We start from the raw sequence: 17,597 nt of genomic DNA, 5'->3' as shown, positions 1-17,597 counted from the left end.
CATCCTGGAACATTTGTTCTTTGACATTTAGCGTTAGTTTGCATAGCCAGCAGTGCAATCAAATGAGTCTCTGTGTGTGTGTGTGTGTGCGTGCGTGCGTGCGTGCGTGCGTGCGTGCATGCGTGCGTGCGTGCGTGCGTGTGTTTCGCTGGCTGTGACCATGTTCAATATGCACCCTGAGGAGTTAGAGTCGCCATTGGAGGGGCCCCTGCAAATGTTCGCCTTGGGCCCAAACAGACTCTAGAATTGCCACTGTCTGCACAACAGGATCAGTTGTGAGGGTCCTGGTAGGTCCTCGTACCTTATCATGTCGTGTGGTGTCGAGTCTTATTGCATCTCATTGCGATCGTATTGTGTTGTATTGTATTGTGTTGTATCATATCCTTGAGTTTCCTTTTGTATCACATCATACTTCACATATTGTTGGTTCCAGTTGCTACAGCTCTACAGTCAGATCTCCTCTTCACACATTTTCATCCTTTGAATAGAACCCTTTAAGTACTGTTGGTTATTACTCCATTGTTTGAAGGAAATACATCTTCAGAGTACAGCAGTGTGTATGTTTGTCCTGATGTCTCCATGCAGGCCTCAGCAGGAGGAGGCTGACGTTGTGTTGCAAACATTCATGCTCTCTGCTTGTGGTCTAGTTTGTTGCAGCAGTTTGCCATAGCCTCGGACAATCCCCCGGCTGGGTTTGCATTAGCTTGCTTTAAAACCCCTCGCTGCCAAACAGCTAAAGATTTTGTTGTCATTTTTTTGACCGCATTGCAGTCGGAAGTCTGGACATCTTCACCAGCGCTGACGTCCCCGCTGTCCGTCACTGCTTGGCATCACACGTCCCTCCAAGGTCACTTTGTTCCCTTTTTCTTTAATTGAGTTGTGCTGAGCTGAATTAGATTCCACAGTCAGTGGCAAGTCTGTTTTTTTTTTTTGGTCCAAATGAGTTTTGTCTCACTGTGACAAATCCAGGACATTTTTCAGTAAACAAATGTCTGCTTTGCTTTTCTCTATCCTCAACTCATTTCACAGTCGTGATTCAACTTGCGTCCAGTTAATTTTTTTAGAATCCTTCTCTGAGGAAGATAATTACTTTCACAGCATCACAGGCAAAAAGTTTGTTTGTAAAGAAAATAAAATACAGGTGTCTAGCCTGAGCAATGAACAGGAAATCCAAAAGAAAGGGATAAAGCTGGGTGTTTCATACTTGTTTGATGTCTTGGAAGGGATTTCCTGTTATCTGTGTGGCTTTTACTGTTCTGTCCCCTGGCACCAGACGTCAGCAAATAAAGACCGGGCTGCTCTGTGTTGCCTTCAGAAGCTGGAGTTAGTCTCTCTGTGTCTCTCTTTATTCTTTTATTGATTTTAAAAAATGCCCCACCAAGAGTCTCTCTCAGTCCGTTGGACTCATGAATAATGTCCCAACACGAGGCACACTTCTCTGAGAGTCTCACGTATTATGCATGAGATCACTTCCAGTCAGAGGCGTTCTGCAAATATGAGGCACGGTCGGCTCGCGTCCAGCTTCCTCCTCGATTTGGCTTCTATTCTGCATTGTCATCCTCCTTTTAATTAACCCCTCGGTAGCCCGCTGCTGACGGCACGTCTGATTGCATCTCCAACGGGGCTGACAGGCCCATCCTGATGAGGAGGGGAGGGGAGACGAAGAAGAAGAACAAGACGGGGTGGGGGGGGGGGACACCACCAACACCACCAGCAGCAGGCAGCAGGGGGGTGAAAGTGGAAGAGTGAGGTAGTCCTTTCTTCCTTTGTCTCTCATTCCACATTTCCTTTTTGGACTCCCGGGCGTCTTTGCAGCGTCTGTAGCTCCTCTGTCAGGTGTTCTCTCCTTTGGTTCAAGGCGCCGTAGAGAAACAGACCAAAGCACTTCAGGCAGCGTCCATCCAACAGGAGGTGAGTCGACGGCAAAGAGACTCCTCTACACTTGAACTTGTGTTTGGAGCAGCTGGTTGATGCTTTGCATGTGTGTGTGTGTACTGTTGGTGTTCCTTCGAGTTGAGTCAAAACTTGTCGTAGATGGTCGTAATGGGCCGGCTCTTTGTGCTCTCCATCAGAGTTGAGGGGAAAAAAATTCAGCCACTCGCCAGCTTCAGCTTTAAAAAAGGCACAAGAAGAAGTCATTAGTGAAGACGTCTTGGTGTTTTCTCGTGTGTGTTGCAAGAGCTCAGTGGCATTAACTGGGATTATGGAGCGAGTAAATGAGGATGAGTGCTTTGCATTGACATCACAGATCCATGCTCTATACGTGTGAGTATAAAGAGAATGTGTGGGAGAGGAGGAAAATACAGAAAGTGTTTCAAAGTTTGTCTTTGACAGATAGTTGTCGTAGTGACTGGGTGAGCATGTCTTTGTTGTGGCTCTTTTTTTTTTTTTAACACCGAGTTTGTTATGTGTCAGGTTTGTTATTTCCTACAGTACCTGAAGTTCCAGATAACACAAACAGGTCAAAAATGTGCAAACAAGTTTAAATGAAAGTCTTTATCTTTCTTATTAAGATGCTTTAAAGAAATGGCAATACCATTTTTTGTCTTTTTTTTTTTTAAGGCAAGGCTTTCGTTGTAGCTTAGGACGCTCTTGTTGTCGAGGTCTTAAATGTGGTTCAGTTTCTAAAACTGTGAGCAACCAAACTTAAGAAATACTTAGCTTTAAAAAATAGTAGTTTAAGTTGAGTAAGAATGACATGCATTCCCAAGAAATTGTTTTCAGTCTCACAATCGTCGTCACAACCATATAGGAGGGGTTTTGGTAGATTTTCATTAAACTTGCAAATGGACTAAAGTAAAAGGGAAAGTCAATTATCAGCAGTCAAAGGTTTCTCTCTCTATTTGACTTTCATTTAGATTTTTTTAGTGTATACAGCTCTGGAAAAAACAAGAGATTACTCCAGTCTTTCCTTTAATCAGTGTCTGTATATGCAAGCATGGAAGTCTCTCTATTCTAGCATCTGTTGAATGTTGAAACAGGAACACCGTGTTCTACTTAATAATGACATACTGATTTGGTTTTTACCTGTCACACCATCAAAACGAACACTTGAGTGACAAAACTTCACCACAGCCATATGAAAAAATGATAGAGTGTAGGTCAAAGTGCACAGCTGTGATCCAAAATAAGGATTACTCTGAATGCTGCATATTTTTGTTCTCAGTTATGTTCACACATATGAGAACATTTGATTTGGACGTTGGGAGAAATATTGAAAAGATCAAAAAACAATGTTGGTTTTACTCAAACACATTTTTTTAAAGTGGTGTCTTATTTTTTTTCTGGAGCTGTACATCCTCATTTATCCACCGGATGTAACATGCCTTATAACCTTTTTTTAGCCAACATTTCATGCATGGTTCATTTGGCTGATGTTTAAACCTTAAAATGATCAAAATAAGAGCAGTAATGATAAATAAAAACACCTTTGATAAGCCATGTTTCCAAGCTGAAAGTGTCTTCAAACGACGCCATGACGTGTGAGTTTTTTTTGTTTTTTTTTCTGTTTTGTTACGTAAGAGGTCCTCCGAGGGCACCGCACTCTTGCATCTGCAGACGTCCAACCTCTTTAATTTAACACTATTCACCCCCAAATATCATCAGCCCTCCTCATAATAACGTCATTTATCTCAGTGATGCTGCGCAATCGCCATAGTTACCTTTTGTTCATGCTGCTTATAGCTCCTCTGAGTCGTTGAAAGAACACGACCCGATGTATTGAATACTGCATGAGGTAATGTTTGCATGGTTGACTGGAGCCACAGCAGTGCATCCATAGCATGGGAGCAGCAGGAGAAAATCAGAGATTTGCTATAGAACCTGCAGAGAAAGAAACACATGTTCTCTGCAGTGAAGTCATATCCTTCAAACGTGTAGCCTTTGGCTGTAAGCAGCAGACTTTTTTTGGGGGGGGGGGGGCAGTTTAAGAACCTTGCTAAAGGCATATTGGCTGCATCTGATAAGGAAGAAGAAAGTTGTTTTTTTATGGATTTTCGCAGGCTGAGATTTTCCCAACAGGTCCAGGTTCATGAAAAGCAGGTCACACCTTTTTATAGCTTGCAGTTATCAGACAGGTCCATACCATCCCATCAGAAAAAAAAAAAAGCATGTGTGTATGTAGGTCAATACAGTCATGTTTGTCCAATGAACACAAGAGACATCCAGTGTGTTTTCAGATGGATTTTAAGGGGGGGAGACTGTGACTTGTTTGGTGCCATCTGCCCACTTCACCGCCTCGCTTATGAAACACGGGAGAGGAGCCAATATCCTCCGCTGCAGTCTCCTCTCAGGCGCTGCGCTCTGTACATTGTTGCTCATTGTTAATTTAGGAAGTTATGACACAAAAAAAAAAAAAGTCCGGCTTGCCCGCCCTCGCTGTAGGGTTATTGAGTTCGGCTGTGCCATTTCTGAGGATTCGCCCTCCCCTCCACCCCCACCCTGCAGGAGATGTGGTGACTAGCTCGTGAAAACGTGCAGGTCTGAGGGGGGGGGGGGAGGAGCTTAGGTGGCCACTGTTCTGTCCTGTCGGAGAGCTGATCCTGATGAGTCGGCCCAATGAAATATTCAGCCCAGTTACAGTCAGGTGGGCTCTCGGGGGGAGGTGCGCCTTATATTTGATCCCAGGACACATCTACAGAACACAGTGACGCTCTTCTGTAGCTCGCTGCTTCCAATTCACTCTGATTAAACACAGTTGTTCATTCCTAAGGAAGCTCGACAAGTGCAGCTGCAAAACAAATGTGCTATTATCTAAGGTTTCTCCAGCCCTATCTGGAGGGTGTTATGAGAGACTTGATCAATTTGGATGACTCAGCTATTACCTCACTTGACGTTGAAGTTTTGCCCTTAGCATTTATGTTTGACCCTTCTTATGCTTGTGGTGGGAGCTTTATGGGATACTTCCTCTAAGAGAGAGCTGGATTCATTGGCTGAAATAAGTTGTGTTCTTTCTTTTCAGTATGAGTCATTGCATCTTATTCTACAGCAACATTTTCTGCTAGATAGTATTCTTTTATGTCATTTGGAGTAAACAAAAACTTAGCAAAATAATCGATGACTTGGGTCGTTAGTGCGTGTGCCCCATGTACTGAGTCTGTAGTCCTCCCAAGCGGGCGGCCCAGGTTCAAATCTGACCTGTGGCTCCTTTCCCGCATGTCATTCCCCCCACTCTCTCTCTCTCCCTGATTTCCAGCTCTATCCACTGTCCTATCTCTCCAACCAAAAATAAATCAAAATAATAAATCAAAGATAAAAATCCATGTCTTGTATTATGTGCATCATTTTATTAAACCTTAACGTATAAGGAGGACATACTGGCTGCTGCACTGTTATCAGAGAAGCCAGCACTTCAACATAGCATGTGTCCTTGATGTCTGATCATATAGTAAGATATTTCATTCAGTAGATATTTTACAGATCGGAGCTTTAATGTAACATTGACAGCTTAAAAATATGTTAACACCCTTCTAACCTTTCTTTCTGCTTCGGTTTGCATTTCCATTTGCAAAGTAGGTTTTTCACAACGTAATGACTCTTGTTTGTTTTGTAACATGGATTTGCTCAAAGCATTACGTTCAGATAATTCGAACGTGGAAGGGCATCTTTATTTTGTCATTCCAACTCTTGAAGCTGTGTACTGCAGCTCATTGGAGTAATTAAGCAAGCTTCACAGACAAAGACATGTTTTAATCACATTACTCACAGTTCATGCTTTTTTTCTCCAGACAGAACAATTTTACATTTTGTCTTGGAGAGATACCACCCTGGGAGGAAAGAGCGACATGTTGCAGGAGAGCAAAGCGTGCTCGATGATTCTCACATTGAGATAAGAATGTGAAGCTTCTTCACAGCCACCTGCCTCTGCCTTTTCATTTCATGATGAGTCCACGACTAACCCTCCTTTATGTATTTGCATATTTGCAGCCCTACACTGGTGCAATGTGTAATTTATCTCATTTTGGAAGAAATTAATAGTGAGGGAGAAAATCCTTTTCTCCCTTTAAAAGAAGCTGGTACGATATTTCAGATGTGCAATTAGGCATAAGGAGCTATCAGCGCCCGTAAAAGACCATCTGTGTCTTTGATCTCCCAAATTCCTTCTCCTCATCTCTCTCTCTCTCTCTCTCTCTTGCATCTTTTCTAGCTCTCAGAAACAATATTTTAGACCAAGGAAATGTCTTATACGTACAGACAGAGCTCTCTGTTCGTCTGTGTCTTGGAGCTCAGCCAATCTGATTCATTTAGAGGCAAGCATTAAATTTGGCTCCGTCTGCCCCTGTTGTCTGTCACGCACTGAAGGCCGGTCTCGGAGGAAGCTGCAGAGTGCTTCTGCAACTCCCCCGTCACTTTTGGAGGCAAGTTAAGCCGAGCAGAGGGCTAACTTTGAATCAGATCTTGAAGGTGACTTTGCAGCCCCTGTCAACACCAAAAGGGAAGAAGAAAAAAAAACCCGCCCAGCACCAAACTGCACAGTGAATGTCGACACTCAGACATATTCCTCACTTTGCTGTTTGTCTTCTTGAATCGACTCAGGAGCGGTCCCCCGCTGTCAGATGATGTCGCCCCCTCAACTCAAAAACAAAGCCGTAGAATCAGCAAAGACGGACGTAAGTGCGAGGAAATGATTAAAGGGAGGGGGGAACAAGGCAGCCATGTTTTCAAAGCCATCGATCTCCACAGGCTTTGTTTGCTAAAGCTTTTTGTGAGTGCAGAAACACACTGAGCCAAACACTCAGTTCAACACCCTGTCTGATATCAGAGCTCCTCTAAGCTCTCCACAGCAGCTTGTTCTTTATCAAAGAGCCGCAGTAAAGGCAGAGCGCCGTTTGACAGTGAGGATGCGATTTATTTTCATATGACAAGCTAGTCTGCACTTCAAGCATCCATCTCTGAGGTGCTTTTTTCCGATAATGGCTTTGATTTGAAGGGAAATTTAATCTGAGAATAACGGATTAAAGATGGCAAAAAACAAGGAATGAGTTTTGATGTTCGATAACACTGACGAACCATTACTTGTCATCTTCTGTCTGTTTTACTTTCCATGTCATGTTCTTTTCTAAGTAAAGAATGAATCCCTACAAAAAGACTCACAGCTATAACACAGCCTACAGGTATTGCATTTTTATGCAGTTCTGAGTCACAGACCTGGTCAGATTTTGGTCCAAGAAGATAAATGCTGTTCATTCTAAACCTGTCAGGGAAAGCAAATGAATCCTGCACTGCACCAGTGAACAACTGGGCTGCGAGTTATCTGCCTTGCACTGTATTAATCACAAACCTTTTTTTGCAAGTGTCATTTGATACAGAACATCTATTATTGTTTGTATTAAGACTCCTGCAGCAGAGCTTCTTCTTTTAGTTTCACAAAACAAGCTTCTCAACTTTAGGGAACGTGAGATAGTTGAACACTCCATTAAATAAACAGATACCATGCAGCTAATGAACGGCATTAAGGATAACAACTCTCATGGCTAAGATCGATTGTCTGAACAAACTTCAATACCACCATTATCTCCTGCAGACGACCACGTCCGCACATCTCCACCTCGCCCACATTTCTCTCCTTGCTTCCTCTATGAGCATTTCAGAAGAAAAAAAAAAAGAGAGAGTCATTATTCTCTCATTTTCAGCCCGCCTTCGGGTTTCATCCTTGTCAGCCATGAATTATAGATGTTAAGTCTGAATTGACTTGAAGAAAAAAAAAGTGCAATTAGCTTCAGGAAGTTGTTTCAGATCATTATTTTAAAGAATCATTTCAAATACTGGGTGGGATTGGGATCAGCCAGACTGGAAAGTCACATTAGATGAAAGTAGTTTTGGATGTCAGTAAAGGAAATTGTTGGCTGCTCGTAGGAATCGTTAACCTCTTCATGTTTCTTTCACTTGGCTTAACTGAAATCAGTGGACTCACAAGCCGAGATTCTTTTGTCTCTTTCTACTCCTAATAAGTCCTCCCTCGACCGTCTACAAGTTACATCATTTACTAGGTCCAGCAGGTCTCCTCACATTACACCCATCTAATATTCTCTACATTGGTTTCCATTGAATTTAGGATTCATTAAAGGATCTTAGTTTTCTGTGTATCTCTGACCTGCTCCATCCATCATAAGTATGATCCATCAGGTCTTCTGACCAGGTTCTACTTGGTGTACCTCGTGTCCAATTGAAGAAAAAAAAAGGTGAGCATGCCTTTCAATGAGCGGCTCAGACCCTTTGGAAAGCTCTTCCGATGCACAAATGTTATGGTATCATTTAGTGAAGCACTGTGTGACCTCACTCTGTGAACGCTGCTTTAACAAATAAACTTTACTTCTAAAATTCTACAATTCGCTTCGCAGACGCTTTTATCCAAAGTGACGTACATCAGAGAGTAAGAACAACACAAGCAAGGATGTAGAAAAAAGGGAACAATGTCAGTAAGAGCAAACGATCAGCTTTAAGTCCGATTGGACACACAGGTGCTGACAGGAAGTGACCAGAGGCAAAGCACAATATGACGGCAGTTCTTGAGCGCTCTAATCAGTATAGAAACCATCTTATAAGTCATTGTTATCAAACAAAAACCATCGTCATTACCATCATCATCATCATCAATAATAATATGGAGACCATCATCATTAAGTTAGTAGGTATTCATGAAAGAGCTGGGTCTTTAGCTTTTTCTTAAAGGTGCAGAGGGACTCTGCAGATCACATGGAGTTTGGAAGTTCATTCCACCACCGGGGGGCGACAGAGGAGAAGAGTCTAGTCAGAGACTTCTGACCCTGTTGTGAAGGTTGGATCAGACGCCTTTCATTGGCAGAGCGTAGTTTCCTATCACTATGAAGTCATAGCAGTGCAGGAAAAAAACTGCACTGCATGGAAAATAGGAAATGAAAAAACAACCTACAGAACACACAGTTTTCAATGCATAAATATTAATTGAAATACATTCAATTAAGTTACAGTAGTTCTAGCCCTTGATTTTTCATTTTTCTTTCCCTATTGCTTTTGCTCAGTCTTAAAAAGCCGAGCTGTCAATCAACTGGATGGTTAGATGGATGGATGGACGGACAGATGGATAGATGGGAAATATACAGAAACAAAAGACCTCCTTATATTCATACACATAATAAAAGTCAGTTTTATAATAATAAATTTGATCAGAAATTTAAAAAAAATTAATCTATGCATTCGTCTATATATTTCCAAATGTATTCATTATTTCATCTGTTGGTCTTTAATTCATTTATTTTTTAATTGGACTTTTTAAATTATTGCCTAAATAGTCACACATGTTATTTTACAATTACATCTCTAGACCAAAGCATGTGCATGGTTGTGTCGTTTTCTCAGTATTGGCTGTCATCTCTCTCTGTACTCTCTGGATTTGAATTAAAATCTGAAGGTTTATCAGATATATCTCACCAGTAGATAGATTGTCTCACACAAATAAAAAAACATGCTGTGCGTGCGCGCGTGCGTGCGTGTGTGTGTGTGTAATAGAGAGACCAATTAAAGAGAATGAAGGGCTAATGGATTTTTCATCGAAGGTGATTTATTGTGTCTGATATGTGAAATCAGTTTGCAGATTAGAGGAACATCCTGCAGGAGTTTTCAGATGTGTAACTCTGTCGTGATTAAACAGTGTGAGTGTGAGGATGATCGCTGTTCGATCCAAAATGTTCCTGATTTCTGTGTCTGTCAGCCTCCAACAGCAGCTGAATAATTACCGCACTAATGAAGATCCTTTTTATTCCTCCTCACACTCACAGTTAATGAGAAGCTCAACGATTAATGAGCCAGAGCCATTTTTTTCTCCTCGCACAAAAAAGGACTCAAATACCCACAAGTCAGTGGGGTCCTGAAAAGGAGCACAGCTGTTTGAAGAGACTAATTTGGCACTTATAAATGATCTACTCTGCTAGCCGAGCTGGTGATGGACACTGAGAAAATTATACATGTGCTTCTTTTTTTTTTCCGTTAATCCGTCAGTGACATGCTGAATAAAGTTTTTAATTAGAGTAAGAAGATGATGACAGCAGATGGAGGTCAGGCAGCATGCTTGTTGGTAAAGCACTGAGCACTGCTGCTGATGCTGCTACATCTGCTGCTTAAAGTAACTGGCCACAAATCAAGTGTTAAAGGAGCAATATGTCAGATATCTACTAAATTAAATGATAAAATGACCTTTACTATATCATCAAACATGCTCTGTTGAAGTGCTGGCTTCTGTGTCAACAATGCAGCAGCCAGTATGTACTCCTCCTAAGTTTTGATTCCAGTCCAGAGTGGTCTGTTTTTGTAGATAGGCGGTTTTAAGGCACCCCCACGTGGTTGTTTTGGACGCCCCTTGGTTTAGTTTAGTTTATTAGGATCCCCATTAGCTGTAGCATTACAACATCTATTCTTCCTGGGGTCCTCACAACAGACTTTACATAGTGACAATGCAACCATTACAACACATAACAGATAACATTAATCATAAACAGGATTAACAGGACACGACTAGAACAGACACACACATTCACACACACACAAGTTCCTATTTCCAAATAATGATACATTATACATATGTACACACAAATGTACAAATATACATACCTGCATACGAACACACTCATACACACTTATATAATATATTCATATAAATATGCACATACATAGGGGGAGACACCTTACAGTTATAACATCAAAGCATACAGTCTTGCATTTTGATGAAGTTCTGAGTCACAGACCTGGTCAGAAGATAGATGGTGCTCATTCTAAACCTGTCAAGAAAGCAAATGAATTCACCTTTTTTTTAAATTTGGACTGCAGTACCCATTTTAAACGCTACGTATCAGAGTTACATATTGCTCCTTTTAACTTTGTGTTTTTTTTCTTCCCCTCCCTGTAGTTGGGACGACAGCAGCTCGGTGAGCAGCGGCCTGAGCGACACGTTGGACAACATCAGCACCGACGATCTGAACACACCCGCCTACTCCGCCGTCAGCTCGTCACGCAAAAGCAAAGGAGCACAGGTAAGAGCACAACACTTCACTTTAAGTAACCACGGCAAACCTGTGTGATGTCATTCAGGGTTAAGTAAGATTTGTATCCATGAGCCAACATGGCGCTACGGATGACTGATGCAGCGGTTTACAGCTTCTGTCAAGACTGGATATTAGGATTGATGGCTGACAAAATTAGCTGGAAATATAAGTGTGCTTGATGTCTGAAACTGACAAGCCAGGTGTAGCACGATATGTTCAAATGCACGATTACAAGCGGCATGAATTGAAGGCCAGTCTGTACATGAGCTCTAAGAATCACAGCTGAGAGAGTTAACTGCAGAACGAAGGCTTTTGCTGTGTTTGGCCAATTATCTCAGGCCCTTTCATGAAACTCTCTGCAGACTGGGCCTCTTCAGAGACTCTGGTGTTGCTAAGGAGACTGGCCATCTGTCAAGGTGGGCTGCTTATCAGTGCTGTGTGGGTGTGTTTGTATTCATCCCAAAAGAGGAGATCTGGACGCCAGTGAATCCAAAGATAGCTTTCGGCTTCTTACACAGACACACACACCCTGCTGCTCTGTTTGTTTGTGCAGACACTTCTATCTCTCTGTCTGTATGTGTTGAAATATCTCTTCTTAAGAGGGTCATACTGGAGGGTTCGCATGTTTCTAACTGTAATCGACTCATTGCTGATACTTTTTTTCTTGTATCAGACACGTTACTGTTAATTTCAGAATTCCAAAAGTATTCAAAAGATAACCCCTCAAACATTGAAAATCAATCTACCAGTATCTTAATGTGCTTTCTTTGATATCCATTAACATCATCCAGTCACAGAAAGGCAGCAGGTCCAAGCATGCGGGCCAGGAGGTGAGCAGCAGCTGGGCCGGAGCAGAGGACTTAAAGAAGGTGGAGGAAGAGCTGGACTCGAGCATGGACCCAAGCAGCAGCTCCTCCCGATGGAAGTCTACCTCATCCTCGTCCTCCTCGTCGTCTCAAGCCCAGGGCCAGTACGAGGACGCGGGTCAGAAGGCTGCCGCGCTGGCCCAGATGTCCCAAACGGGCTCGTGGAGGAGGGGCATGACGGCCCAGGTGGGCATAACGCCACCCAGGACCAAAGGAGCCTCTGCTGCCCTCAAATCACCAGGTAGGAAGACTCAAGACACAAAAAAAATCACTCAAATGAAGTTATTATTACTTCTACTTTCGTAAAATGATAGTTTGTTTAAGATTTAATCTAGAGCTATGAGAGGAAACAGGAAAGATATTTATCCCCTTTATGGGACCTCTCGTAATGACAAATAAAGTGCCATGAAGGAAATGAAAAGATATTCTGTTTAGGCTGTGTCGTTTGTTTCAGAGATCAAAAAGCTCCAGCTACCTTTGCCATCCGCGTGTCTAATTTCATCCTGAATAACTTGTACCGCCTCAGAGCATGTTTCCCTTTGAGATAGAGAAACTTTGTTGTATTCTAATTACAAGTGAACAAACATCAACGTGTTCCCACTAAAGAGCATTTGGTCTTTTTTAAACTGAATGAAAACACTTCTTCACAGAACTTTGTTTTTATGTTAAAAGACTCAACTGTTAGAACTCTGAATCTTCTGTAGATAAACTTCACACAAGCACATTTATTTCCAACTTATTTTGTATTCCTTTTTCATATTTGAATTAAATTACCTCCTTCACTCTGAATTTTATTCAGGTTTCCAACTAAGTCATGACAGCATGACTGTGTGAGCCAGCATGAACAACTAATGGAGCCCAAAATTAAAGCAAATAAATCACACAGGGGTCCTTTATTTTGTGATTAAAACATGTACTTTTCTTTATGTGATACCTCAAAATGTGTTTGTTGAAACAGGCCTGAATGTATTTTGGAAAGAAGAGTTAGATTTGTTGCCTCTGCTTAAAAAAAAACTGATGATAATTCTTACTGATACCTGAGCTCGGAGACTAAACAGTTGCTCTTTAATTTTCACTCAACTCAGCAAGTTCCGCAGCGTTGTTGCAAATAAGTATTGTTTTTCAATGCGCCAGGCTGTTGGCCAACGTATACACTCGTTTGGCTTCTCCTGCGTTATGGCACCACAGGTGATACAAACGAGTCTGCGGCCAAGAAACTGCTGAGGCTAATGTTTCCTGTAATTGTGCTAATTAGTGTTTATGCAAATTGACAGGCAAAACTGATGATGCTAAGGCCTCAGAGAAGGGCAAAGCGCCTTCCAAGAGTTCAGCTGGCATCCAGCGCTCCCCCTCGGACGCCGGGAAGAGCAGTGGAGACGAAGGTAAGAAGCCTCCCTCTGGAATCGGACGCCCACCGACCACTGGTTCTTTTGGATACAAGAAGATCCCGGGTACCGCTGGTACTTTAATCACCTCCAGCGGTGCAACGCTAGCCAGCGGCTCGGCCACATTGGGCAAGGCGCCCAAATCCTCAGCCGGCCTCGGCAAAGGAGCAGGCATCGGCGGCGTGCGTAAAACTAGTCTGGATGGCTCGCAGCCCGAGGATGACGGCATCCTCCTCAGCTGCGGCTCCAAAGTGACCCTGCAGTACCGCTCTCTACCCAGACCAGCTAAATCCTCCAGCGGGGCGGCGGCCGGGCGCAGCAGCGGGCACCGCTCCAGCTCCAGCAGCGTCGACTCCAATGTCAGTGGCAAGTCGGCGGCGACGCAAACGGGCGCCAAGCGCAGGGATGGAAAAGTGGGCTCGGACCGCTCCAGTCCTATTACCATCAACCAGACGGACAAAGAGAAAGTGTCGGTGTCAGACCAGGACGCAGCAGCAGCAGGACTGTCCACGTCCCCTAAGTCCAGCCCCACGTCCAGTTCAGCGGGCCAGTCGGGCCTCAGGCAGCCCGGCTCCAAGTACCCTGATATCGCTTCTCCTACGTTCCGCAGGTCAGACACACAAAACATGCAAACATCGTCTGTTCTGTCCCCGTCCATCTGTGTTTGTGTTTCTACATGGCTCAACCACTTCATCACATATCCTGTTTATATTAGCAAAAAAAAAAGTGTTTTAGAGAACAAGAAGCATGCTTTGAGTTGCATTGTAAGTTTGATTCATGAAGTTTCAAACGACGCCATCGACACATCTATTCCAGACTTTCGGAGTGCTTTCATTCATTGTGATGGGTTAGGGTTAGGGGTTGAACTGATGTTTGTGGAGCTCTCTGAGGTTTTTTGTGATGCATGCCGGTCCTTAAGACTCCTGTAACAATCGAGGGCATTTATTGAAGAAGTCATGTGTAGTGGTAAAAATCTTACCATGGCTATAGAAGTACTCCTTCATCTCAGATATTCGATCTGTTTTCGGACGAGCAAAGTGAATATAAGACACTTAATAAATCAAATTTCAGCCCCTCCATAGAGAAATTGATGAGTTCACTCAGCTGCACAGCCCAGGGGCGAACGCTATATAGATGGCTCCCTGGTGTGGGTGATACTGCAGATGCAAAAATATCTTCACCCTGAAAGTTGAAGGATTTTCCATGCAGGTCAGGCAGATCAAGCTTAGCTGTTTTGATCAGAACAGACAGGAGACAGGAGTTTCTCCGCACGCCAATCCCTGACTCATTAGAAGCATGCGATCGGCAGCCGTGTCTAAACATCCTTCCCATCCGATCTGTCAGCCCCGACCCGTTTCATCTGCATGTCTTCAAGCTTTTTTTTCTTTCCCCCCCTGAAGAGAGTGTCACCTATGTACTTAATGTGACTGCGATGACAGACTTGGACAGGAGCAGTATGAGTAGCAGTAGCAGTCTGAGAACACGTGGGAGGCAAACAGTCGAGTGGCCTAACAGATTAAGGTTATTTAAAGTCACAGGGTTGAAACGGGCAAAAGCTGTGAAAGCAGATGTGTCGATGTGAATTACTGAGAAACGAAGCGAAGGTTGCTGTGAGGGATGAATGTGTTCTCTGACAAGTTGTTTTTCTTACTACGCTTCTGATTTGGGTACGTGATGCGTGTGACCAATACAGCTATACGTTTCAAAATGTAGTAACCTCTTTTCTCAGCCTCAAACTTTGCCAGAGTCCTTCATTTTTTTCAGTGTGGATCTTGCAGATGCTCATCACTTGTCCTTTTGAGCGTTTCTGAATGACTGCACCCACCTCTCTACCCCCTCCCCCCCCCCAGATTGTTTGGTACCAAAGCCAGCAGCAAGGCCAGCTCTCCGGGCACGCCCGACTCGGGCAAGTGCCCCTCATTACTGGGCAGCCCCCACGGCACGCTGGCGAGACAGGCCAGCCTGGACTCGCCCTCCTCCGGCACGGGGAGCCTGGGCAGCGCTGGCGGCATGAGTGGTGGCAGTAGCCCCCTTTACGGTAAAACCCCAGACCTGTGCGCCGACTCCCCAGCCTCCAGCCCGGCCTCTGGCCTCTCGCTGCCCTCCAACGCTCGGCCCTGGCCTGCCTGTAGCTCGTCAGCGGGCAGCAAGGACACACTGAGCTGCCAAAGCATGACCAGTCTGCACACCAGCTCTGAGTCCATTGATCTGCCGCTGGGCCACCACGGACCCAAGGTTACGCGAACCGGCAGTGTCAAGTCCACCCTGTCAGAGGGGTGAGTAACAGGGAATACGATTGGGATGAATCGTATTCATTGTTTCATTTGAGAGCAGAGACAAAAAGGAAATCCCTTACCCCCCCTCTAGAGATGCAGGGAAAGCAGAGACTTAACTCCAATGACAAGAATAAGAATCACTCATTCAGCTCACAGTTTTGAATGATTCAGGTTTCTTTTTCTGGCATGGTTTGGTTTTATGAAATGTATTATATATTGCATAGCTCAGTTTGTTGAAGACAAAATTAAAACCATCTTAATGCCAGTTTCCTATCATTCATATATAAACACCAAGATAAAGACGAATAGTTTCCAGTCCAACCATTAAACGCACTAACTGACGGATACATTTGTGCACAGTTAGTCTACCTCACTGACTAATTGTTTTCTTCTTTGGGACCATCAGTAAAGGCATTTAATACAGTAAGAACAGGATGTAATGAAGAGGTCCAAAAATATGCCAGAAAAAGCACCAAAATAAATCCAGATCATGTCAGGCGCTCATTCCCATGAAGTCTTTATCAGGATGTTTTGTCCATTGTTTTGTCCACAGACTGCATGCAATACATCACACAGAGTAGAGTTAGCAGGGCACAACTTTATTTTCCCTTACGAGTTGACTTCAACGTCTCAAAAATGAAACAATTGATTGAAATGTTGTCTGTTTTATTTTGTGTGGTCTGTTGTACTGTGAACATAATCAATGTGTGTGTGTGTGTGTGTGTGTGTGTGTGTGTGTGTGTGCGTGTGTGAGACAAACGTCAAGTTTGTAAAAAGTGATCAAAGTGTTTTTCTCATGCTCTCCATGGACAAATGTGTTCTGGTGTTCATCTAATCCACTCATCCTCTGTGTTTTAACAGCATGCCTCTCGACAGAAACACGCTTCCCAAAAAGGGACTGAGGTACAACAAATCTGCTGACAGTTCTCAACTTGTCTTCTTTTACCTTACCTTAAAAAAGTTCACATTTGCATGAAATGATAATCCTGATATGAAGTGTTCAGTCCACTTTTGTTTGGGGGCATGGTGTGGCACCGTCTGTAGCAGTGATTACCAACCTTTGGCACCACAACACACCATGTACAGTTTACTTACTCATAGAAAGGCGCTAATTCTGGTCGTTGTCAACGAGGGTAGTAGGAAGATTTTAGTGTTTCACCCTCAACTTTCTAACCCCTGTACTGTATTTTACCACAATGGGTAGCGTAGAAGCACATTCGCAGTAGCTCTAAGCTACATATAGCAGGTAAAATAGTTAGCTTAATGTTAAAGTCAAAATAGGGAAAATACTTAGCCTAAGGATGTTTAGCTTTTGACCCTAAATGGTTTAACTAGCTTCATTGTTCGTGAAAGTGTCAAATACATGCAAGGTGAATGTAAACATAGCTGTAATAGCTTCTGCTTTTAAGTTAAACATAAAACGTAAATGGTACAATAGCACAAAGCATTACGTTTATGGTTGACACACTAGGTTAAAGGTATGGATAAAGTATTAAATCAGATAATTTAAGCTAAAAGTTTTGGACAAAAATGTAAAGTAGTTAGCTTAAAGCAATCTGTTTATGTTAGCTTAAGGATGTCTTACATGCTAATATGTGTGATTTAGTAATTCTTCAGTCACTACCAGGAGAAAAACAGCAGTGAAATATAGACTAATGATCTTTCGGGGGTGCATCTGACTAAAATGGTTGGTAACCGCTGATCTATAGATTATCAAATATTGTGATTCTCTGATGTAGCGTTCACTCTGCACGAGCACATTTCTGCAAACACAGAATCAAGAATAGCTCTCTAATGCCTCTGGATGTGATTTTGTACCACAGGTCCTGAAGTCCAGATTACGTATCGTTCTATTTAAGTAGAAAAAGGTTGTCTAATGCGATTTGAATGCTACATCTGATGGTCAGGCAGGAATGTGTGTGGTTGTCTGTCTGCCTATCTCCGTGCATTCTCATCATACTCTCATCTCATGCTGTTAGAAATAATGCTAACACAGGCTCCATGACCGAGCAGTTCTTCCTCGGTTCCTCAGAAATTCCTCAAAAATCTCTCTAA

At 43.1% G+C, this 17,597-nt stretch overlaps 1 protein-coding gene across 1 annotated transcript in view; it reads left to right on the top strand.

Annotated features, from left to right (window-relative positions):
* The window catches only part of nav3 (neuron navigator 3), a 225,412-nt gene that overhangs the window by 169,601 nt on the left and 38,214 nt on the right, over positions 1–17,597 (top strand). The window contains 5 exon segments of the mRNA XM_065951515.1: positions 10,880–11,003; positions 11,807–12,122; positions 13,156–13,876; positions 15,117–15,542; positions 16,404–16,445. Coding sequence (XP_065807587.1) covers positions 10,880–11,003; positions 11,807–12,122; positions 13,156–13,876; positions 15,117–15,542; positions 16,404–16,445 — 1,629 coding nt within the window.

The sequence above is a fragment of the Labrus bergylta genome, chromosome 23 (assembly GCF_963930695.1).
Source record: "Labrus bergylta chromosome 23, fLabBer1.1, whole genome shotgun sequence".
In the NCBI taxonomy this organism is placed as follows: domain Eukaryota; kingdom Metazoa; phylum Chordata; class Actinopteri; order Labriformes; family Labridae; genus Labrus; species Labrus bergylta.
This window is presented reverse-complemented; position numbering and strand designations above follow the sequence as displayed.